At 53.9% G+C, this 24,959-nt stretch overlaps 2 protein-coding genes across 2 annotated transcripts; one reads left to right on the forward strand and one right to left on the reverse strand.

Moving 5' to 3' along the window:
- Nucleotides 1-2,153: 2,153 nt before the first annotated feature.
- Nucleotides 2,154-3,240, forward strand: ZNF488 (zinc finger protein 488). Its single transcript, XM_022564490.2, has one exon. It carries the CDS (start codon nucleotides 2,266-2,268, stop codon nucleotides 3,238-3,240), a length of 975 nt encoding a protein of 324 aa, XP_022420198.1. The 5' UTR covers nucleotides 2,154-2,265.
- A 9,803-nt stretch (nucleotides 3,241-13,043) lies between these two features.
- Nucleotides 13,044-22,547, reverse strand: RBP3 (retinol binding protein 3). Its single transcript, XM_022564527.2, has 4 exons — nucleotides 19,500-22,547; nucleotides 17,067-17,257; nucleotides 15,072-15,214; nucleotides 13,044-13,582 (listed from the first exon to the last, which is right to left on the reverse strand). Exons 1-4 carry the CDS (start codon nucleotides 22,545-22,547, stop codon nucleotides 13,104-13,106), a joined length of 3,861 nt encoding a protein of 1,286 aa, XP_022420235.2. The 3' UTR covers nucleotides 13,044-13,103.
- Nucleotides 22,548-24,959: the final 2,412 nt, after the last annotated feature.

A 24,959-nucleotide genomic window follows, 5' to 3' on the forward strand; every position in this document is an offset into this window, starting at 1 on the left:
TGTGTTGTGAAAGTGTGTGAGGGTATGAGTGTGCCTGTGTGTGTGTGTGTGTCTTTGTGAGCTCAGCATTAGGGCTTCAAGCAGATCAGTTATTCTTTGACAAAGGGGGAGAAGTGGCTTCATCCCAGTTGGAGTCATACAATGGTAGATCTGGAAAGGACTGTGGAGATAATTAAGCCCAATCCCAGGTGACGGGAATTCGAGGCTGAGAGAGGTGGGAAGGACATCTCAGGGCCAGCTGGTGGAGTGATGTGACTGCCTCTTCCTCTTCAAGGAACGTTGGTGGGCACTAATCTCTGATGTCAGTGGCATCCCCTTTGAGGACTCAGTTTGGAAAGGATGTTACGAGAGGCTCAGCTCTCCCTGGTGGCCAGTCTTGTAAGCCCTTTCAGGTTGACAAAGCTCGAGACCAGGCTCACATAGGAATGGGCTGAAAGGTAGGTCTGGCATGTGTTTCCTCAGGAGCTGTTTAAAGCTCAGAGGTTAGACAAAGAATTTGACTTTTTAATGGGGTAAAAGCTTGGGAGAAGTCGGAGAGAAGGCAGGAAAAGGAGACCTAAACCCTCAACATGCCCTCATTTGGTGTTTGGGTCACATGGTTGACTTGGTGTTCACCTCTGGGGGCTCTGGGAGGGTGACATGGCCAGTGCAACCAAAGCAGGCTTGGCGACACACACTTGGGTTTCAATCCCAGCTGCGCCTCATCCTTGCAGGCGGCATGGGGCAGGATGCTTAGTATTGCAGGACTTGGGTCCTCTTCATCTGTGAAAGAGGGTGATGACCCTCCAGGTGTGCTGAAGATGGAAGGAGGTGACATATGCAAAACATGTCACAGACTCCTGTTGCCAAGATAGTGAGAAGGAGGGCAGGCACCTGTGCTTCCTTTTCCAGGTGGGGCAGGAGGGCAGGGCAAGAAGAAGGAGCTAAGTTGAACTCAAGTGATGTTCCTGTGAGGAAGGAGCGGAGCTGTCCCCTCCTCACGGTCCTCCTGGGCTCAGGAGACATATTTGTTAATGATGACAACTCGGAACACTCAGCTGAGTGTGGTCCAGCAAACCTCTCACAAGCTGAGGGGGCGCTTGAAGATGGGTTTGCAAGCCTTAAGAACTTGCTGGTGGAGCAGATCAGGGAAGGGCAGGGATGAATGTCTTCCCAGAAGGGCTGACAGCTCCCTTTCCTCCTGGGTGCCACCCTTACTTATGGCCATTGTGTGTCTCCCCTGCAGCCATGAGCACCTCGAGGGCAAAGTGATGCCCAGCAGGTTGGCACAACTGGCATATTTGACAGTTGTTGGGTGAGCAGAGGAGAAGCAAGTGTATGAATGTGTGAAGAACAATTGTGGTCACTTCAAGAGAGTGGAGAGGGAGACCCACACTTGGTGCAGGGGCAGGGCCTGGTGGAGAGATGGCTGCCCCCAGGTGTGGGAGCAGGGAGCAGGAACAGCTCCAGACCCACCGCGCCATGTCTGGATGTTACTGTCCAGCCTTTACCCTCTGGTCACCTGTGCTTGCAGCAGCTCCCGTGTCCAAGTGCTTGTAGCATCTGGGCATTTCTGATGATTTGGGAGAAAAATTAGCATACTGAGCAGCAAGGAACAAAAACTGCTTTAAGTCAGGGTGCAAACATATTAGAGTTGTCAACCAAGTGAGACTGACTGGTAGAAGCCTTGTGCCGCTGTTAAAAGAGCAGCTGCTGCCTGGAGGTTGACGGATGGGGGGCAGTACTGAGCCTGGCCTCTGGGTGGCAGCATTGTGCGCTGTGGTCCTTCCCCCCGATGGAGTCCTGGAGGTGAAAGCATTGTGCTCTGAGTCAGGGTGAGTTGCTGCATCTGTAGTAGTCAGGGTTCTTTGGATGCAAAGGACAAAAACTGTCTCTTGCCAAGTTAGCCAAGAAGATTAATTAGAAGGGCTGCTTGTCTAATATCACACAGCTGAGGACTGGCCGAGCCTGGACTCACAGGGACACTTGTCTGCCCCGAGTTCATGCTCCTATCAGCACTTGCCCTGAGACACCAAGGTCCCAGGTGAGAGAAGGCTTTCTATAAGTTCCTACAACCTGCGTGCTCCTGTACGTCCCTGAGTGGAGAGCACATGTCTCACTGCCTTTTGCTTCCTCTCTCTGCAGAGCCCTGTGGTCCGAGTGTGCTGACCCAAGCACCAGGGGAGCCCTTCAATCCCACGGCCCCTCCCCGGGCCCAGAAGCCTCAGAGACTGACAGCTGTTGGAGCATCCACCTTGCTCAGCTGGCCCAGGCCCTGCGGTCCCCATGGCTGCCGGGAAGGGAGCTCTGCGGAGCCCTTCAGCTGAAAACAGATGGCGGCTTAGTGAACCCGAGCAGGGCTGGGGCCGCAAGCCAGTGTTGCTGGAGAAAACAAACTGCCTGGGCTCTGAGGCTGCCCTGGGCAGCGGTGGCCGGGATGAGGCCTGTGCCGAGATGGCGCTGTCAGCAGCCCCGGGCGAGCTCAGGCTGGGAAAGCTGAGGCCCCGGAAGGCTTGCTGGGAACAGGGGCAGAGCGCCTTCATGGAGGTGCCTCGGCTCAAGAAGAGGCTTGGGGGCAGGCAGGCCCAGGAGAGGGTGCACAGTGGCCCTGCAGCCCAGCCGGGCCCCCAGCAGCTGACCCTGGACAACCCCAGGGACCCGGCTAGCATCACCTGCTTCTCAGTGGGGCCCAGTGGGGCCCACGGGGAGCAGAGAAGTGCCTTCAGCAAGCCAACCAGGAGTCCAGCAGGGAGACCGGGGCCAGACTCCGTCTTCCAGGCAGGCGGACCCGTAGACACCCTGGGGGAGCTGCTGGGACTCATCAACACAGTAGATGTCCGTTGCTGGGGTCGACTTTCCAACTCCAAGCTTCTGGTGGGTGATTTCTGGAACCTGCAAATGGTGCCACCAAATGCTCGTCTCTGTGGCACTTTCCTGGGTGACCCCATGCTGTGGCTCAAGCATGCCACGGCCCAGATGCCCACACCTCCGTCGTGCTCCTCCACCGCCTCTTGGGCCCTGCTGCCCCCCGCGCTCGCCTCCCTGGGCCTGTCCACCCAGAACTGGTGCGCCAAGTGCAACCTCTCCTTCCGCCTGACCTCCGACCTGGTCTTCCACATGCGGTCCCACCACAAAAAGGAGCACGTGGGGCCCGACCTGCATTCTAAGAGGCTGAGAGAAGAGGCCCTCACGTGCCCCGTTTGCCACGAGTACTTCCGCGAGCGCCACCATCTCTCCCGGCACATGACTTCTCACAGTTAACAGGTGGTTTGGAACAAGGGCGTCCAGTACGCGGTCGTGAGGCTGAGATGGCTCACGGGGCCTTCCTCCGAAAAGACTGGTCACAGTTGTCCGCAGGGCCGTCTCCTTGGGCGTTTGAGGATGAACAGCTCAGTCATAATTGGAAAAAGTCAACCCGCCCCCGGGAAGTGCTTTAAAGGAAGTAATGTCGTGAAATGATGCGCTTTGCTAATGGCAGGGTATGGTGACGAATAGGCATCAAGTGTTTCTGACATTTTCAAGAGTGAGGGCTCTGCTCCCGTCACCATAACTCTTGCTCCATGTGGAAGCAAGTCTGGCACCCAGCACGGGCTTTGGAGGCAGACAGACCTGGATTGGGATCTTGGCCCTTTCACATACTGGCCCTGAGCCTGGGCAAACTGCTCTAGCTATCTGAGTCCCGGCGTACTTCTCTGCAAAAATGGAGATGGTGACACCTGTGTCTGAGGGATGTTGTCAGGATTGTATGGGAAGACGTGTGGGAAATGGTCAGCATGTGCCCGGCAGTGTCATCACAGAGTAAACAGTACTATTAGCATGATCCAGACTAGTCAACTATTGTTAAGTGACAAAGTTTCAGTGGCAAACAATGCAGAGCCCCTGTTTCTCAGTCATGGGCCTGTGGGTTGGCTGGGGTTGAGCTGGGCTTGGCTCCAAGGTTGCTTTCTCTCTCAGGACTGTTGGGCTGCCCAGTCATGCTTCTCTCATGGTTACGCCAAGAGCACAGCAGGACAAGTCCAAATACCCAAGCACAACTCAAGCCTCTGCTTGGCTTGCTTCCACTAATGTCCCCTCGGCCAATACAAGTAGATGGCCAAGCCCAAAGTTAAGGGGTGAGGTGTGCATATGGCCAACGGGGAAGTCATGAGTGAGTGTATAATCCTACAGGGGCCGGCGGAATTGGGACCAATCATTCAACCAACACCTGGTCCCTGGTTCTTCACATTCTGAATACGTGAAAATGGGAAAATGAAACAACGCATACATGCACACATACACGCACACACCCCCCTTAACTCTCAGGAAGTGAGCATGCACAAAACCTTAAGGCTTGAGACATTGTGAAGACTGGGAGAGTTCTGGGTACCGTTTATTATCTGATGCATGTTGAGTTTCAGTACCTATGCTGTTTATCCACATTTGTCCTTATTCCTAACAATGCAAACCTCAGGTCATACACTCTGCTGTAACACAAGCCAGTCTGTGTGAAAGCCCTTTGTTGGAATTTCTTTCAAGTCACTGCAGTTCTTTTGAGTGGTTTCCACCTCACTTTCAAGATTTGTTCATTTGACCTGCAGTTTCCAACCCCTCCTCTGGGGCCTCAGTCACAGAGCTCAGGCTTGTGGGTGGGAAGGAGCTGGTGGGGGTCTCAGCCAGCAGCGAGCCAGCCATCCAAACACCCGCAGACTCCGCATCCCCTCTCCATCTCCACGGCAGGCTCCCACCTTGCCCGAGGCAGCTGTATGTCCCCCCTGGCCCAGCCCACACCTGTCCCTCTCTCTCCCACTCCCCCCACCTTCCACCCATTCTCCACAGCCAGAGGTATATTCATTCATTTCTTGGCCTCCCTGGGCACCTGTGCTGTGCCAGATTGTGTGCCAGGCTCTGCTGGGGGCACAGTGAGTTCGACCCACCGTGTGAGTCGAACATAGTCCTTGTTCAGGGTGTGAGATGATTAGGGTGCAGTGCGACAGATGCAGAACAGAGGCCTGTGCCGGGGTGCTGGGCACGTCGGGGGGCATGCCCAAGTCAGACCTGTGGGTAGGGGAGGAGGGTACCCCTGGAGGCCTCCTGAGGGTTGGGGATGTGAGCTGAGCCTCAGAGTCCAGCAGGAGCTGATGATTCAGACAGGGAGGGCAGTGCTGGGGAGAAGGTGGTCCTGAGCTGTAGTGCCTGAGGCTGCTCCAAGGCCCAGGTGGGGCAGACTTAGTGGGGAGGTGGGCCTCTGAGATGGAGACATAGGAAGGCATCAAAGGAAAGGAGTTCAGACCAGGGCCCTGGAGGGCCGGCTCCAAGAAACCCTTCCAGGGGGCCTCTGGCTGCAGCAGGAAAAGTGGGCTGGAGGAGAGGAGATGGACCCTCTGAGCCGTTTCCTCTGCATCTGGAAGGAAGCAGCAGTGCTCCACAGAGGCAACAAAGAAGCACCCCCATTTCTATAGTGAGGCTTGGAGGCCCCACCCTCCCTGAAGGAGGTCAGGAGTCCTGCAGGCCGGGCCCCTTTGGGAGCTGCGTGGGGCTACAATTTGCCCACCGGGAGGCTGTGCCCAGAAGGGGGCTGAAGCTTTGGGGAGCCTCCCTCTCCTGCCGTCCCACGTGGGGAAGAAGATTAATTAGAAGGGCTGCCGTCCCATGTGGGACAGGAGAGGGCACCTCATGGGGTTGGAATCTGAGACTCCACACCATGCAATGATGTACATTATGTCATTTAATCCACATGATATGCCCAGGAGGTAGATACTTTTAAATTTTAATTAATTAATTAATTGATTTTTAAATTTTGGCTGTGTTGGGTCTTCATTGCGCGCGGGCTTTCTCTAGTTGCGGTGAGCGGGGGCTACTCTTTGTTGCAGTGCGCGGGCTTCTTACTGCAGTGGCTTCTCTTGTTATGGAGCACAGGCTCTAGGCGCACGGGCTTCAGTAGTTGTGGCATGTAGGCTCAGTAGTTGCAGCACGTGGGCTCTAGAGCACAGGCTCAGTACTTGTGGCACACGGGCTTAGTTGCTCCGCAGCAGGTGGGATCTTCCCAGACCAGGACTCGAACCCGTGTCCCCTGCATCGGCAGGCAGACTCCCAACCACTGCGCCACCAGAGAAGTCCCGCAGGAGGTAGATACTTAATTCCCATTTTACTACGGAAGAAACTGAACTCCAAGAGGTCAGCTGACTTTCCTAAGACCATGGGTTCTGGAGAAGCAGTACAAGAATAAGACCCCAGGACTGCCCCACTTGTGCTCACATCCTTCCCAGCCTGCCATGCGTCTGCTCAGCCAGGTTGTGTGGCATTGTGGACGATGAAGAAACTGGGACTTAAGACAGGCATTGACTCCCTGTCTACAATTTCAACTTGCACCCTTCCTCCCCTCCCCAACATTTTCTATTGCCCTTCCCTTGAGCACTTTTCACCGTTTTGCTTACTCTTTTTACTGATTTGTCTTGTTTCTTGTATTTCCCATCACTAGGATGTAAGTTCCATAAGGGATTTTTGCTGTTTTGTTCGCTGCTGTATCCCCAGCAGCTAGAGCAATGTAGGCAGATAGCAGGCATTCCACAGACCTTTGTGGGAGGAATGAACGAGATGCCTGGTTCTGGCCTCATTCCTGACACACCAGCTTCGCACGAGGGTTTCGACATGTGTTAAAATGGATGCACAGCTGTCCTCCTCTGACTTGTCGGATTGCTCATAATTTCTTAGGAATCAGTGTGACAGGCATAAGTGCACTATACTAAAACAATAGGAATTTAGAATTGAAAGGGATTCTACATTTCTAGTCCATCCCCTGACTTTATAGCAGTGAGCACTGAGGTCCATGACGAGCTGACGTGCAAAGCGATGCAAGGCAAGAGGTGGTGAGGTCAAGGCTAGGACCCCTGAGATGTCTACACTGGTGTGTCTTCCCTGGCCCACCCACACTTCTCTGGGAACCTCGGCTATGGCCGCAAACAGAATGATTACTGATAGTAAGCACGTCATTCATAAGCAAGAGAGACATTTTGAAAAAAAATTAATTAATTTTATGACGAAGCACAGGAAAACATCTCCCAAGTCAACTTTTTAAGATGGAGTTCATTTTGGTAAAAATTGATGTAGATGCAAGTTGCTTTGTAGCCATTCAAATTGACAGACGCCAAGATGACTTATGGAGGTGATGACTTACAGTTTATTAATGTGGCAGTTCCTACTTGTCACCAGGCCGCGTTCCCAAAGTCCCCATGGCAGTTGAAGCCTGTCTCGTCCCTTCTCTCTCCTACTCTCCTATATGGACTTGAGGTCAGTCACTTTTAATCATGACTTTGCCCATGTTCTCTCTGCCACCTTCCATCCCAGTTAAGAGCTGGCGGATGGTGTTGCCACAGAACATCACATCAGCAGGTATGAATTTTACTTGACAATTCTGGGGTAAGAATCATCACGTTCCTTAAATTCTCTATATCTAATTTAATCTGTTCTCTACCGTAATCCTATTCTGGTAGGACAGGCAGTCTGTCTTTTTAAAATCCCTCCCCTGTCTCTCCAGTTTACAGAACATTCCCCAGCACCTCCCACCTAAGAATACCCTCTCTTAGCATCAAGCAGCATCCCCATGCCATGTTGGTGTCTTCGCCTCTATCCTCCAACGTGCTCTGGATCTTCTCCCAGGATCTTAGCCCTGCTGGTTTTCTGGCAATACCATCATTAGGCAGGTAACACAGGAGCCACTGAGCCAATAAACAGAAAGTCTTGGCTTGCTTTTTGGACAATGGGAGAGAAAATACCTATAGTGGCTGGAAAAATAGCAAATTATATCTCAATATATGACCTCCCAAAACAGCAGCCATTCCATTAAGATTTCTAAAAGTCCCCCAAATGTGCTCATGAGGCTAAAATGAGACATTCTGAATTCAGATCCATTTTAGTTCTCAATTTTTACCGAGATTTGCTTTTCTTTCTGCTTTTATCTGGAAGAGAAGTAAAACCTTAACAAGGCCAGGGTCCTAGGTCCATATCTACTTCTGGCCAATTTCTGAATCTTAGACCGCAGATTCTACTCAAAAGACTATATAATTATGTTAATGAAAGTGTGTGTTGCCCACTGGGCTTGGGGAGAGCGGAGGGAAGGGGAGGTGAGGGTCAACCTGACACCTGGAGCTCATGTGTCCTAGGTGAAGGCTCCTTAGTGCCAGGCCAAGTGCAGCTCTCAAGAGAGGCCAGAAATCAGGACCGTATGTGGAATTGTCTCTCTAAAAAACTGATGGCCAAAATGGCATGGACTTAAGGAAGCACGTTAGTGGTGGTGGCGTGGGGAGGGGCAGGAACCACCAGCTGGAGACCCCTAACTCTGTTATGCCCCCAGCCTTTGAACCAACTGGGTGGTGGGCCTGGCCCTGCTAACCTCACAGTACTGCCCTGTTCCTCTAGGCACAGGGAGAGACCCTATAGAGGGGTGAAAGTCAGCAGGCGTTGTCCTACGGTAATCCTCCCAGCCTTTCTTTCCTTGGGAGGTGCTGCCGCCCCCTGGTGGCAGCATGCCTTCCCTGCAGGCCACTTCTCTTCAGAGAAGGGGTTTTACATGCCCTGCCTGTATGTATAATTTTGTTTTTATTCTTTGTAGTAGAAGTCATGTGTGAGGTCTAAACATCATATAGTAAGATATGAAATCCATAGAATAAAACTTTTATTTTAAAAACAAATTATTCTCCAATGTGTTTTGATTTGTGCCGCGTCCTAGAAAAGAATTTTTGGAAAGGGATTTTGTTTTTGTTTTTGTTTTTTTTTGCGGTACGCGGGCCTCTCACTGTTGTGGCCTCTCCCGTTGCGGAGCACAGGCTCCGGACGCGCAGGCTCAGCGGCCATGGCTCACGGGCCCAGCCGCTCCGCGGCACGTGGGATCTTCCCGGACCAGGGCAGGCACGAACCCGTGTCCCCTGCATCGGCAGGCGGACTCTCAACCGCTGCGCCACCAGGGAAGCCCAGGAAAGCGATTTTGAATGGGCATTGGGGAGACAGTGCCTTCTGGAAGGAGGGCAGCCGTTCTTGTTCTTTAAATGTAACTTTTTCTTCCCTGGTCACCTTATGTTTTCCTGGAGCAGGAGACAGGAAGCCAGTAGCCTCTGGTACCCTTGCTATTCTAAGCTGCTTGGATTAGGGGGCTATTTTCACTGCCAGCCACCCTGATCTGCAAGGTAGCAAGGAGGTCCTTAGGCAGCTAATCCTATAGAAACCAGGAAGTGTGAGTTGAGCGCTCTCCACTGGGGACCTTGGAGGCAGGTTTCTTTGCCCACAGCTGTGATTCGGGCTGTATCCTTTTTCTTTCGAAGTTGTATCCTTTCATTGCATTAAAGCTGTGTGGGTGGCCATGACCCTCACTGACACACAAACGGGGCCGTCTGCTTCGTGTTGGGCTGTTTGGCAGATGGAGGCACACAGGAAGCAGGAGGGTGAGTGAGATGGGAGAAGAGCTTGGTTCCTACCCTCTGGTGCTCCAGCATGGTGCCTGAGAGCTGGGTCAAGTCTCCGGCAACGATCCTGATGGTGAAGGTCCAGCCTGTCTGTGGCTGGGGATACCCTGGGAAAGGGGGTGGATGGCCTGGTCCAGCCCCTCTCACAGCACATCAGTGGGTGCCTTGAGGGGTCCTCAAGCAGGGGGACATGGGAGAAGGTTGCATGGCAGAGCAGTGGCCCTGGCTACAGGCCGGAACACAGAAATGGGGCAGGAGGCTGTGGTGGGGATTTAGGTACCGAGCCAGGACCTCAGGACAAGGCAGGGGGGATGGACGGTACAGTTCATTGTAAGAAAGCAAAGTCTGTGGCTGGTTGAAGTGGAAAAAGATATCTTGAGAGGAGCCAGGGCTGCACCCAGTGTTGGGTGGGCAAGCAGGGGGCCCAGGCTGAATAGTAGGCAGAAGCAAGGAGCTACTCGGCAGGACCTCAGCTGTGGTCAGGCAGGGGAACCGCCTCTGGAAGGTGCTGCTTCTGTCCCTGATAAGTCGGGGCACAGCCATGCTGCCCTGCACGCTGGACATCTGGTCATTGCTGCTACCAAGCTTCCCTGGGTCACTTGCTCCATAAAAAAAAAAAAAAATGTCCTGCATAGGGGCCTCTGGTTGGCCCAGGCAGGACCACATGTCCATACCCCACAGCCAGGGAGCTGGAAGAGTGAGCGTCCAGGACATCTGGTTTCATGGTGGGGGAATGGCTACAGCTGACATTGGCCAAGCACTAGATTAATCATTCAATCTACACAGCCCCAAAAGTGCTATTATCTCGTCCATCGCATGGATGAGGAAACTGAGGCACAGAGATGTGAAGTAAGTTGCCCAGAGTCACACAGCCTGGAAGTGGCAGGGCTGGCCTTCCTATCTGGGCAGGCTCAAGCTGGAACCTGAGCTCCTAACCACCTCTCTGCTTCTGAGTAAGCCTGTTTCCCACACGTTCATATGGGGAGCAATTCTCTGAACATCCAAAGGAGGTGCAAATGCTGGTGGCCTAAAGGAGGGCAAACATCCACTGTGTTAGGTGTGTGACCACCAGTGAATAACTGATCCTGTCTAAGGCTCTGGGCGGAGCTGACTCTGGTGGAGGTGGTAACAATGGATGTCCATGTGGTGTGAAGCTCAGAAGAGAGATCTGTGTATGTCACCCACCCTAAACCGCTCCACCCCTTCCCCTGTTTAAGACCCACCAGGGTATTTGCCATCTGTGACCCCACAGTGCCTGTGGGACAGCTTAAACAAATTAAGCTGCAAGAAACACCAGTGGTGCAAATCAAGGAAATCCAAAAGATGTGAAAGGAAAACCCATAAAAAAGACGAACAACTGGGGCTTCCCTGGTGGCGCAGTGGTTGAGAGTCCGCCTGCCGATGCAGGGAACGCGGGTTCGTGCCCCGGTCCGGGAAGATCCCACATGCCGCGGAGCGGCTGGGCCCGTGAGCCATGGCCGCTGAGCCTGCGCGTCCGGAGCCTGTGCTCCGCAGCGGGAGAGGCCACAGCAGTGAGAGGCCCGCGTACCGCAAAAAAAAAAAAAAAAAAGAACAACCACTAATGGTCACTAAGGTATAGATAGTGAGTCAGTTATATAATTTATGTTATCTTATTTATTATATTTTTGGAATAATGGCTGCATTTGAAAATAATGATATATGCTAATTATAAGGATTTAAGAAAAAGAGAAAGTATAAATAAGAAAGTTAAAACATCACCCCAAATGCTACCATCTAGAAGAAACCATTGTTTGATTTAGGTAATCATCTCATAGCTGTGTGTACATATATATATGTATATATATATATATATATATGTATATTATATATATATACACACACATACATATATATGCATGTATATATATGTATGTATCTCTTTGTGGGTGTATGTGAGAGAGAGAGAAAGAGGGAGGAGGGAGAGTCCCAGAGTGTAAGCATATAATGTGGTCACACATTTGCCTGGGTAGCAGTAGGTTTAATGAAGAAAACTGTGAGATCACAGTATGTATGATAACTACTAAAATACGATCATGCCATGAATCTTACTTGAATTTAGCAGGAGGAAAAGGAGCTGGAGAGGAATCTTGCCTTCCATCAGGGCTTTCCAGTTTAGACAGGGTTGTTTTGAGGTGTTCTAGTGGAGAAACCCCTAGAGATGGTGGTGGCCCAGATTCCCCAGATCTCTGAGGTCTAGGGAGGGGGCTGATGAAGTCCAGGCCATGCCTGGTGCCCTGGGGAGTTGCCTGTGGCAGCTGCAGCCTGGACTCGCCAGAGGGCCAGGCCGGACAGGACCAGAACTTCATCCTCACCCCGGCAGTCCTGGAGCCTGGAGCTCTGGGAGCAGGGATTGTGCACTGGGATCTCCCTGCCCTCCTGGCCTCGCCCCACCATGACTTTGGGCAGAGCCTCAGAGGTCTCTCATTTTTGGGTCCCTGTGACTCTAGCAGAGCAGAGTTGCATGGGCCCAGGGCACAAACCGGGGGCCTCTCATTCCCCCAGGTTACCCCTGGGCTCCAGGTCTCCTCCCAGGGCTGGCCCAACTCTGGGGGAGGTCTTGGGCTCTGCCTGTCTCAAACTGCTCACCCTGTTAGGAGTCAGCTTGGTCGCCAGAGCTGGCACAGTGACAGGCTGCACTTGGACGAGCAGGGCAGGTCCCCAGACCACCACGCAGGGCCACTCTCCCCTCTGGTAGCAACGCTGCATGGCGGGATTCTGCGTGGCACCAGAGCTCACTTTTGGGTCCCTGGCAGAAGCAGGAGAACAAGATCATGGAAGGAGCGTGAAGGAAAGATAGACTTGCTGTGTAGAATTGGACTGGGAGGGTTTAGGGCAGGGAGGAGAGGGCTCTAAGTGAAACTGAACTTGTCTTCCTGTGTCCGAGGGCTGCCACTTGGAGGAAAACGTAGTTTTGCAGCTTCATAGGCATGTGTGTTTACTGTGCATCCACTGCCTGTGTCAGGTGCCATGCCAAGTGCTGGGCAGTAGGAGACGAGGATGCGTAGGACGGTTTCCGCCCCTGAGGACTACACAGCATGGTGGGGACAGAAATGATCCCAGGGCAGAGTGGGAGAGGTACACTACTGGGGAAGATGCCCGTGCAGGGAGGACAGAATGGGGACAGTGTAGCGGGGGAGTGGGGCTCCTGACCTCTGGGCCTGCACTGTCCCACATGGGAGCCACCAGCTGCAGGTGGTTGCTGTGTGCTAGGCACGTGACATGTGCCAATGGAGATGTACTATAAGCGCGGGACACACACCGGATCTCAAAGACGTGGTGCAAAAGTATCTCATTCATAACAATTTTTATATTGAATACGCATTGAAATGATATTACTGTGAATATAGTGGGTTAAATAAAGTATACTATTAAAATTAATTTCACCTGCTTCTTTATACTTTCCTTAAAAATGTAAAGTGACACATGTGCCTGGCCTCCGTGGCTCACGTTATGATGTTATTGGACAGAGACGCTCTAGTTGACAGCATGAGGACCAGGGGTTGGTGATTAAGAAGCGTCGGTGGAGATAGATATGGACTTCACTTCCCAGGAGGGGGTTGACTTTGAAGGGGGTGAGCTTCCTGTCCTGAGGTGTTCCAACAGAGAGGATGCTGGCAATTGGGAAGAGACCAGGTATATGAGCTCCAAGGGTACCTCTGATTCTCAAGCCTAACCAGAGGGCAGCAGGCCCCTTTGCTGCCCTTTGGGGGCCTCAGTCAGGACCTCATGCCTGGGTGCCCCTTGGATGTGTCCCAGAGGTCCCGGCCTTTTCTGGCTCTGACTACGGTGGCCCTTGCGGAGGCCCTGCAGGCGTGGGCTCCGCCTCGCCCTTAGCAGAGTGTGCTGGAGCATCTCCTTGGCTCTGGCGAGGGCTGCTTCTGCAGGGACAGCCACGTCAGGCACCACGCCCACCCCTTCCCAGGAGCTGCCGTCTGCAGCCCCCACTGAGCGGGCAGTGGGGATGGTGATGTACAAGTCGGTGTCATCCACGTGGTAGGTTTGCGGCAGCTGGCAGCCCCCACTGGTCACCTCCCCGATGACCAGTGCCCGGCCCAGCCTCTTCAAGATGTAGGTAAATTCCTCTGCGGCGCCAGCTGTCAAACTGCTGGTCAGAATGACCATGCTCTTCTTGGAGCCGTAGCGTTCACCTGCAGGATGTAAGGCCCTTCAAAATAGGGAGTCAAGTCTCCACCCTGGGCACCTGCCTTCTCCACACTGCTTAGACTCCAGAGAGGAGGGCCAGGGATTTAGTTCTGTGTCCTTGTGTCCACAGGCAAGTCACCCCACCTTTCTGAGCCCCAGTTTCTGCATCTGTAAAATGGGGATAAGGATGTGTGCCGGGTCCCGAGCATGCCAGTGCTTGAGAGGTTTTATCACCAGTGATGGGAAGAGGCTGGACTGACTTAGCCGAGAAAAGGGCTAACCTGACCAGAGCCTCTTCACTTTGGACCCTCAGAAGAGCCAAGTTTGTGACTTAATGACGACAGCCCCCTAGGACAGTGATGTCCAATAGAAAAGCAACATGAGCCCGAATGCAAGCCACATATGCCATTTCAAGTTTTCTAGAAGCCACGTTAAACAAAATTGATAAAATGAATTTTAATACTGTTTTATCTAACTCAATAAATCCAAAATTTGTTCCTCTCAAAATGTCATCAATAAAATTATTGAGATATTTTACATCCTTTTTTTTCATAAAAAGTCTTCAAAATCTGGTGTGCACTGAACACTTTATGCATCTCTATCCATGTGTGGCATGTGGCTTCCGTACTGGACATCGCAATTCCAAGACCCCATGATCTGCAGATCTGTTTTTAACTACTGGTCTTGAATGTCTATTTGAATTGAGAATTCATCTGGTCCTGATTTGTATTTACATTTTGCAATATTATTGAATGTATATCTTGGAAGATTCCCTCCAAATGCTTGTGTGATAAGGAAGTATGCAAATGAAAATTGCAGGCTGCTTTTCTGATCGGAGGAGGCGCACCCCCCATTGGTTTCCCAGCCTCCTCTTTTCAGATGGATGGGCAGGTTCCTTGGTTTTGCAAGGTAGGCAAGGGAGATGGAGCAAGGCTATCCACCTGGGATGTGGCTGGAGAGCCGTGGCTCTGTGAAGCGCGGGGACTGTACTACTTCCTCCGGCCACTGCTCTGGGCTCAGGGCAGTTAACAGAAGCCCCATCAGAGTTATGAACTTCCTTTAGGTAGGTGTGCTGGGAAACTGCTGAGAGTTCAGGTGAGATGGAAAACCACTGGAAACGCCGTGGGATTTGGTGATGGCTCGAGGACCCTTCTAGCTTTACATTTGTCTTGCAGGCTGATGGTTGCTGTGGCAGGAATGGCAGGCATTTTGGTTTTAGACAAACCAGTGTTTGAGTTTGGGAGCTATCACTTATTAGCTGAGTGACCTTAGACAAGCTATTTGACCTAGTTGGGACTCATTTTTCTCATCTAGAAAGTAGGTATAATGGTACATGTTTTGCAGGGATTAAAGGTCTTATGTACCAAGTACATGGCATAGGACGGGGGCTTTATATTCTAGCTACAGTTACTTTTACCCGAACCCAAACTGTCTTTCCTTGATTTCCCAGAAGCTTCTAGAATGATAATAGGAAGGAAAGGCTTCTGTACCCACCTTCGAGCTGTGCGTGGGTCCAGAGCTCGCTGACAGAGTCATTGGGCCGGTTGTAGATTTTGTCCAGCAGAATAGGTGGGCCTTCGTCGAAAAAGTAGGAGCATATGGCGGAGATGGAGGAGGTGGGACCACCGATGTTGAACCTGAGGGAAGGGAAATGTTGCCCACTGAGGGGCGGAGCCCACAGGGAAGCCCTCGGCGCCCCTCTGGGTGCCCTAATCCTTGCCCTGTGGAGGGTTCTAATTCCAGGCAGCCTCAATCTGGTGTCCTTTCTTCCTCCTACAGAATTCTTTGGTTGGCATTTCCCAGAGTACAAGATTCTTGAGAACCAGAGACTTTGTGGTCAAATTCATTTAGAAAATACTGCATAACTTACCCACCCCTTCTGTTCACACATTAATACATTATGTGATACATATTGTATATGTTATATTAAAGGCCCTAAGTCCTGCAGTCTGGAACTTGTTGATAAATTTTACCAGCTTACTGACCGTGGACTGCTCCCATGCACCCATGCTGCCTGCACATTTTGAGAGCACTGTCTTCCCTAGGTTCATGCTTGATAATTTCACAGAACCCACTAGGTATCTTAGTTGAGGTGTCCTAACATGGCTCTTAGTGTGGTGGAGTGTTCAGAGTTGTGGAACTGCATTGGGGGTGAGGGATCCTGTGATCATTCCAGGCTATTTGGATTTGTCCTGCTGTGTGACCTCGCTGGGCCCCTGTCTCCTTATTTGTGAAACGAGGAATCCTGGGCTGGCAGTGTATTAGGAGTCTCTTCCAGTTGATGGTCTAGGATGGGTTCAGGGCCCATGACTTCTGCATCTGAACCTCCAAACCTTGGCTTGGAAGGATCTTTAAGCAAAGCACACCTGTGGGCTGGGTCTCCTCTTTAGAAAAATGTGGATGACACAGTTAAGCAGAAAGGGACTTAGCATGAGGGTCATTTGGATGGTCAATAGAGCGTTTGAAGAATAAAGTCATCAGAGGTGCCACAGGAGTCCCCAAGCTCAAGTTCTGTGTATACCCAAACCCAAGCCCTGGGAGATGGTTCATCTTCCAGGGAGGAGAGTCCGCCTCTGGGATCCAGTGCCACCTAGTGACGACTAAGAATCACAAGAGTTTTGCAAGCCAGAAGCCAGAGCTCCCTCTCAGTCAATCCAGCAGCTGGGGATGGGGGGTGGGGTGGCGGGGCGGGGGGAAAAGTGTCCAATTCCCAGGGCCCATGGAAGGTGCCCAGGGCACGTCTGCTGATGGCCCCGGGAGTGACAAGAGGTCTGGTTACTGAAGGACATTCTTCTACCCATTACCCTCCCAAGTCCCCTTCCCCAGCTCTCGGAAGGAAACTCAACCTGTATGAGGCATACCTTCACAGAAGCCGATGAGAGGTCTAGCTGAAAGCATCCCCCCAACAATCATTTTGTAGTGTAAAGAGTTCTTTTTGCAACAATAGTGGCTAAATCGCAAATTCTCTCTGGGCCACTGGCTTTATGATTCTCATGACCAGGGTTGTCCTGGGCTGATTTCGTGAGATGTGAGACACAAGCACAGGTGGAAGCCTAGCTGTCCCAAACACGGCTGATCATCAGAGCCACCTGCATGATGCCTGTTAAATATACGGATCACTGGACCTCACTCCTGGGGCTCTGGATTCAGCAGTGAAGGGTCCTGGAATCAGTGTGTTCAAGGTCACCCTTCCCCTCTCTCCTCACTGAATCCTGTGACTAGGTAAGTTTGGGGACCACTGGATTAGCTCAGTGGTTCTCAGCCTTGGTCACCTGAGCTTAAAAAAACCAACAGTGGTGGGGCCCCACCTGGCTAATTAAACCAGAACCCCAGAATAGCTGGCCAGAGCCCTGAGAGCCAGGCGGGCTATTCCACTTGGGTTCTTGCCGGCGTCCCAAGGTCCTTTCATCCCTACTAGACTCATGGCTTTGGCTGTCTTCCAGCAGCTGCCCCAGACTCGCTGGGAACTGCTGAGCCCCGCCCACTGACCTCATGTCGACAATCAGGGCGTCCGTGTGTACAATCTTCTTCCAGACATGCTCCACCAGCAGCTCGGAGACCTGGGTGAGCAGCTCACAGTCCCCAAACATATCAAACCTCAAGTAGCCAACGTTGCCCTCAAGCACATTAGTGTGGAAGGAAAACTTGATCAGGTCTTCAAAGACTTCAGGGGAAGGGATCTGAAAGAGTGGGAGGTCGGCTCCATGTCAGGAGAGGAGGGATTTGAAAGCTCAAATTTCTTTTTTTAAGGTTCTGAGTATCTTTATTTCATTATTGACCATAGTACTTAAATGGACAATTAGCTCCGCTAAAGAAGAAAGTCCAGATCAAACTCTCCCATAGCCATGTTTCCCTGTTATCCTGCCAAACCGTGCCCAGCATCCACACCTTGTCACTTCTGCCAGATACAGTGAAAGGTCAGATCTGAAAGTGGGTGTCACGGAGGTCCTTTATATCATGAGATATATTGAGCCCACAGGAAGGGAGCTAACATTTCCTAAGGAGGTTGTAGGTGCCAGGGCCTTTCCTGATGGTATCCAGGTGGTTACATGAGTAGTGGGCCTGGGATATGAACCCCAATGAGTGGTCAGCAGCCTCCTTACAGGGAATGCTCATGGGTGCCAACCTCTCACCCTGGTGTCAGAGCTGAAAGGCCCAGGCATGGTCTCCACTCTGACTCCCCTGAGCTCCCCAGACACTTTTTGTCTCTGAGCTCATCGTCTAAAGACACCATCATCTGAAGACATGAACTACTGGGCCCTTGAGTCTTCACCAGGGATCTGGCCCTGTGCTGAGCATGTTGTAGCAGTTACTGTAGAGAAGACACTATTATCCCCATCTTTTTACTGAAAAAAATGGAAGCACGGAGTGATTAAGTAACTTGCCCAAGGGCACACAGCCAGTAAGTGGAAGAGCCAGAATATGAATCCACACCAGGTGACTGCAAACCAGGAACACCCCTGCTGACTATGACACCCGGCCTCCAGACCTTGTGCTGACCTCAGTCACAAGCCCTTTGGCCATGGGCCGCTCTCCTCTGTACCCCTCCGGGCCTCAGTTCCTCTTTTTGTAAAATGGGATAACAGTTTGGCAGTAGATGCTTTTGGTGCCCTCAGCCCTCTGATTTCAGCCACAGCTTGACCCAGGCTGACAGGGCTTTGCCTCTAGCATACCCTTGTTTTTTGCTCTCTACTTCAGGACCTTCTCCAAGCTGCCCCAGAATCTGAGAGCGTTCATGTCCCCAGGGGGACCTTCAGCTAACAGAGAGCGGGAGCCGTGGGGTCACGTCTGCAGAGGCATTCCTCACACTTGTCAGGGTGCTGTTGCAGTCTTCAGAGGCAACAGGCTCCATAATGCGCCCACACTTCCTGTCCCACTTTCCTCACTTCCTCACTGCTGCTTCAGTGACCACCTCCCACATCAACTGACCGCACCTAAGCCCCTGTCTCAGGTCCTGGCTTCAAGGGAACCAGGACAAATGCTTCCCTGCCTACTTGTTGTGACTATGCAGTTATATCATAGACGATAAACACCATGGAGAGGTGTTGTAAAGGTGCTTTAGATCCAGCTCTTTGCTGATGGGAGTGCTTGGTGAGTCCTGCGGTGTGCTTTGGCCCTTGATCGGGAGAACTTTTCCCTCATCTACCCCGGCAGCAAAACTCCTCAGCCTTGATTTACCTTTTCAGTGTTCCCCAGACCTGCAGTGCTGGCTTCAAATATCTTGACCACACAGGCTGGCCCAGAATTTCCCCTTCAGTTGGCCCTTGTATCATGGTGCACGCCCACCCAGCACAACTCCTTTGGGAGACAGTACTTGGCATTGCGGGAGGGGAGGAGAAGGCAGTCGGTGCCTAACCGAGGCAGCCTCACTGCAGGGGTTGTCCAGGCTGTGCGTGGACACTCCTGGACATGTCCCCAGGCTCCATGCTCTAGATCCAAGGCAACTGTGATGCCAGGACCTGTGCTGATTCCCTGTCTCCATCCCCCTGACTCATTCACACAAACTGCAAACCCCTGAGGCAGGCAGGTGATGTGGGTGCACACATACCCCACATTTCCAGAATAGGAAATCACGGGGACCTCATGTGACTTATCAACCTCTTTCTCCAACACTGACGATGAGAAGCCCTACAAACCCTTGCATTCTACCCAACCAAGAGTGAAGCTCCTTTTATACTAGCACTTTTCAAACTGAGCTCCTGTGGGTACCGATGTTCTACTGAGGTGTTTAGGGATCTCATGGGCATGTGAGGGACTAGAGGACAGGGTGAGAGAGAGGAAAAGATGTGACTGGTGAAAAATTTAACACGAAAACACGTCTGGAAGCCGTTGCTTTGCACCCTGCACAGAGCCCTGGATGTGCGGACGGTTGGTTGACTCTCTCCTGGGACTGTGCTGGACCAAGTCTCCCTTGTAACTCACCTGCATGGGTACAATCCCAGGAATGCGGTCCTTGGCATCCTCAGGGATATGGGCTGTCTTCAGGTGTGGGTCCCCGGACAGCACCTGCAGGTCAGCCTCCAGCATCTCGGCCAGGGCAGCTTCTGAGGCCACCCTGGCATAGCGGCTCTGCAGACGGCTCAGTTTGGATGCCATCTTGGCTCCCAGCTCAGGGGAGGCGTAGTTATCTGCCACGAGCTTCCCAGCTGTCTGCAGCACAGTGGGCACCTTGGCACGCAGGGCCACTATGTCCTGGGCTGTGGAGAGGGCCACGCTCATGGGCACGGTGATGTCTGGCTCCACCCCAGCCAGGTCCCAGGCCTCACCGGTGCTGGCACTCAGGGCCATCTGCGTGGGCATGGAGGCATATAAGGGGCTGCTGCCCACCTGGTAGATGCCCACGGAGAGCGCCCCTCCAGCCGTGGGCTCCCCGATGATGGTGGCACGCTGCAGGTCCTGCATGGTGTGAGCGAAAGCCTCAGCCGCCGACCCGCTGGTGTGGCTCACCAGGATGTAGAGGTCCTTGTGGGAGCCGTAGCGCTGGCCTGCCACCTGGGGCAGGGTCCACACCTCTGTGACCCTCGACATGGCCCTGTCAAAGACGGAGTAGAGGTGCTGGCGGGGCTCTGCCTCGAAGAAGTAGGAGCAGAGCAGCGGCACGGCCGTGGAGTAGCTGCCAGGGTTGTAGCGCAGGTCGACCACCAGCGCGGGCGTGTCTACCAGCTTCTGCCATACTAGCTGTACCAGCTGCGGCCCGATGGCTTTCACTGTCTCCAGCTCAGCCATGGCGTCGAAACGCAGGTAGCCCAGCCGGCCCGGCAGCACCTCTGTCTTGAACAGGGCCTCGATGAGGTAGGAGAGCTCCTCTGGGGAGGGGACGATGGGAGGTGGTAGGGGCACTTCCTCAGCCACCATCTCGCCGGGGCTGTGGAACACCAGCAGACGGTGGTCTCCAGACATCTCCTGCAGGTCTGCCGTGAGCTGGGAGGCCAGCGACTCCAGGTCCACTGCTGTGCGGTAGGCCCCCTGGGCCAGCTTGGCTTGCAACACGGCGCCTGTCTGCCCCACGACCTCTGGCCGAGCATAGTGGGCCTCCAGCAGGTGCCCCGTGCCCTCCACCAGCTCCCCCAGGCTTCGGTGGAACTCCAGCACCTCCTGGGCTCTGTCCAGGGCTTCCTCAGCCAGTACAATGGCATCGGGGACCACGCCGCCCCCCAGCCAGCACTCGCCATGGTTGTCGATGAAGGTGAGCACGGGCACTGTGAGCACCAGGCCGCCCTCGGGCGTCTCCAGCAGGGGCACCGTGTGCGTGTGCAGCAGGCTGCCCGCCGTGATCTCGCCCACCAGCGTGGCCCAGCCGAGCGACTGCATGAAGAAGGCCAGCTCCTCGGCTGCGGTGGCGGTACGGTGGCTGGTGAGCAGGTACACCCCGCGCTGGGTGCCGTATGGCTGGCCCAGCAGCTCGGTCTGGCTGAAGTGCTCCTGCGTGACATTGGTGCGCCGGTCGTAGGTGGTGAAGAGACGCACGGGGCCGGCGTCGGTTCCCTGGAAATAGGAGAGCAGCAGGGGCACGGCGGAGGACGGCCCCCCAGGGTTCTGCCGCAGGTCCATGATGAGGTGCTCCGTGTCCTGCAGGGGCTCCCACACCTGGCGCAGGATGTACGGGGCCAGCACCCCCAGCACTGAGGCATCGGCAAACCTGTCAAAGCGCAGGTAGCCCACGTTGCCTGGCAGCACGGACACCTGGAACACGGAGTCCACCAGGGCCCGCCGGGCAGCCTCGTCCTCGGGCACTTCTGAGACCATCTCCGGGGGGTCTTCAGCTTCATCCTCGGGCCCAGAAGAGGTTTCTTTGGACCTGACCACCTGCACCAGGAGCCTGGGGTCCTCGGACACGGCCTGCAGGCCGGTGTTGAGCTTAGTGACCAGATCCTCCTCGGAGACCACCGAGGACAGGTCCATGTTGGCCAGGCGGTGCAGCAGGGCGGGCACGCGGTCCACCAGCGTGTAGTATTCCCGCAGGGCCTCCTGCAGGCGCTGGATGACGCCCGGCAGGGCGCGGCGCAGCGTGAGGACGGCCAGGGCCTTCTCCAGGGCCTGCTCGGCCGGTGTCCCCACGCAAGGCAGCACCCCGCTGCCCTCCCAAGTCTGGCTGCCTTTGCCCAGGGGCCCCAGGGACCTGGACACGGGCACGGTGAGAAAGAAGTCAGACTGGCCTATCCTCAGCTTCTGGAGGTCCAAGGCCCCCCCCACAGTCCGCTCGCCCACCACGATGGCCCTGCGCATTTGTTTGAGGATATAAGCGATGTCCTCAGCCACACCCCCCGTGCGACCACTGGTGAGGACCACCACATCCTTATCGGCACCGTAGTTGTCTCCTAGGACTTCGGGGAGGGTCCAGATCTCAGTGGTCGTATTAGAGGGGCGATCGTAGATGGTATCCACGTGCAGGACTGTGTTCCCTGGGTGCAGGTAGGAGATGACATAGGGGATGCCGGAAATGTGGCCCCCAGTGCAGTGGCGGAGGTCCAGCACCAAGGCAGAGGTGCCCATGAGCTTCCTCCAGACGTTGGCCGCCAGGAAGCTCCTCAGCTTGCTCATCACCTCCTGGCCCGGGATGTCGTCCACCCGCAGGTAGCCCACGTTGCCTTCCAGAACCTCATGGCGGAAGCCATTCTGCAGCCCTGCAATGAGCTCCTCTAGCGTGAGGTTCATGAGTGCTGGGGCTTGCCGGGGAGCCTCGAGGGTGCTGGGCTCATAGGAGATGACCAGGCGAGGGTCGTTCAAGGAGCTCTGCACGCCAGCTGTCAGCACATGGGCCAGAGTCTGAGGGTCTGAGATGGCCAGGATCTCACGACTCTTGATGGCCTGCTCGATGGCTTCCTGCATCCCCATCAGGTTCTCTGGGAAGCAGTAGTTATCCAGGAGGACCTTGGCCATGTCCAGTACCAGGCTCGGCTGGAATAGGTGTGTAGGGCCAGCCAGGCTGCAGAGCAGCATGGGCAGGAGCAGGGCCCATTTTCTTGACATGGGGATCCAGAGGGAGGGCTGGCTCCTGCACAAAAGCTCTCTCGACACCGTGCGCCAGGCAACAGCACTGCCCTGCGCGGCTGCCTTTCTCCCGCGTCCTTCTCAGCCAGCGGACAGAAGGTCTGGGGCTAAACACGGGAGTTGGGGTGCAGCTTCCAGCTCTGGTAAGCCTTTAATCCTGTCTAATTCAAGCGCATCAGCCCTGGGGACTGGGGAGAAGCGGCGGAAGTGGTTTGACTCAGAAGGTATGTGGGGTCTCATCTTGATGTGCCACCTCTGGTAGACTAACGTGAATAACTACCGTTTGAGTTCCTGCCACGTGCCATGCACTGTGTTCCATGCTTTACAGGCTGACAGTCTCCACCGTGCAAAGCAGAGTTATTAACCTGCAAGTAAATAGCATTTCCCCACTGCACTGGGCGACACACCCCTCAGGAATTAGGGAGAACTTGGGGGCCTGGTGCTGCCACCCTTTACTCTGTGGCCTTAGGGAAGTGTCTTACTTATTGTGTAGACTGAGTGACAAAATATGGGTAAGGCACTTGACAGCATCAGGGGAGAAGGAAGCACTCAATTACTGGTAAGTTCTCCGTGTCGGATAGCTGCTCTGTTTTGTAGCTGAAGAAACAGAGTTCAGTAGCTAACGGAAGCCCACCATCCTAGGTGGGGGGATGTGAGGGCAGCCAGAAGAAGCCTGTGGGGTCACCGTCACTTAGACGGCACCGAGGTTGAGTCTGAGGCTCCATCTACTTCACGGCTTGAAGTTTATTCCCCCGTCTTGCTAATGCATCCAGGGAACCGAAGTGGTTCCCCCCGACAGCTTTCAGATGATAGGAGTGAAATGTCTGAACTGCATTGTGGGGCATGATGAACGGGATTGGTGATTCCAGGGCAGATGAAGTTAGCGCTGAGATCTAACAAGCATCCATTATCCTGGCTAAAGAAGACCCTCACTGGTTGAGGGCTCGGCCCCTGGCCCACTGCTTGCAAGGAGAACTGAGTTGGAGGACTTAGGTCTCTGTGGTCCAGACCTCACAGGTTTCCAGATCATCAGTCCCCAGAGAACTGCTGGATGCCCGCTCCTTCGCATAGAAGTGACGTGGGTCCAGCTGGTGACTGATTTGGCACAGATTTCCAAGAATACCTACCACGGAGCCTAGACCCTCGAACCCCTGCTTTGTCTCCCCATCCCTCTGGGAGTGGGCATTGCCCTCACTTAACAGATGAGACAGCTATGGCTCAGAGTGTGGTCACATAGCCAGGGACGAGCGCTGGGAGAGCCGCCTGGCTGCACTCTTTTCCCTTCGCCCCGTTACCGCCAGTGCACCCTCCTGGGACCGGGTGGCCACAGGCAGGCGTGCACGTGTGCCTCAGCCGGCAGCCGGAGGAGGTGGTCTTGGGGCCGGGGGACCTTCTCAGCACGCTCGAGAGCCACAATCCGCTCCCTGGAAATCATTATCTGAGGATGTTTACCAAGTGGTTGATGAAGGCCAAAGAGGTCAATTAGCTAAAACAAACATATTCTTAGCTCATTAGGATTTGTTTAATGCCCAAGTGACATATGGCCACATCACTCCACCGTTTGCAGCCAATCAAGTGAGACTGATTTATTATGATAATAAGGCCTCCTTAGTCCCCACTGGGAAGGCTGAACCCTCTGCTCCACCGCCGCTTGGGGAATCACAACTTGGAACACGCCAGCCTCATCCTCTGAGGGCACTTTTCCATCATCGCTGGAGCCCAGGCAAAGCCTCTGGACCAGGAAAGGTGCAGCTGAAGATGAGCAGGAATAAGTATCTCTCTGGAGAAAGTGCTTCCCCTGGACTCATTAAAATGCAGCCTCAGGATGCGATGCCTGGAGCTGGTGTGGGGCTTTGATTTCTGCGGATGGCCCAGAGCCTCAGGGAGGACGTAGAAGCAGGCCTGGGGTCTGTTGCAAGTCCCTGAGGCACCCAGGTTAGTGCCTGCAAGGGGAGATGATGTGTCCTCCTGTGGGTGTGGCCTGAGGCCGGTGGGAGGAGATTCTGTCCCCAGAGTTCCCCAAACTCTCCAGGAGGAAGGGGTGTCCTGGCCCCCAGATGAGGGGGGCATAAGCAGGTGGCAGCTGTCTAAGGTGAGCACGTTCTGGGCAAGTCCCATTGCGGGAGCCAGGAGGAGCTTCCACGCAGCCTCGGCCAGCTGTCGGCCCAGGGGCTACAGAGAGTCCCATTGCGATCTTGGGGGTTGAGTTTGGAGTTGGGATGCAGTCAAAGCCCCTGCCTCCCCCTCACTGGTACAAGCAGCCATGTGGGCAGAGGTGTTAAGAGCACGGGCTCAGGAGCCGCCCCCAAACCCTACTGCTTTCTAAAGTACAGACCCAGATTAAGTGACATGACTGCTCTGTACCTTGGCTTCCTCAAAAGGGAAACAGGA

This window comes from Delphinapterus leucas, chromosome 16 (genome assembly GCF_059928025.1).
Source record: "Delphinapterus leucas isolate spDelLeu-1000000601 "Yukka" chromosome 16, BTC_Dleu_Yukka2, whole genome shotgun sequence".
In the NCBI taxonomy this organism is placed as follows: Eukaryota; Metazoa; Chordata; class Mammalia; order Artiodactyla; family Monodontidae; genus Delphinapterus; species Delphinapterus leucas.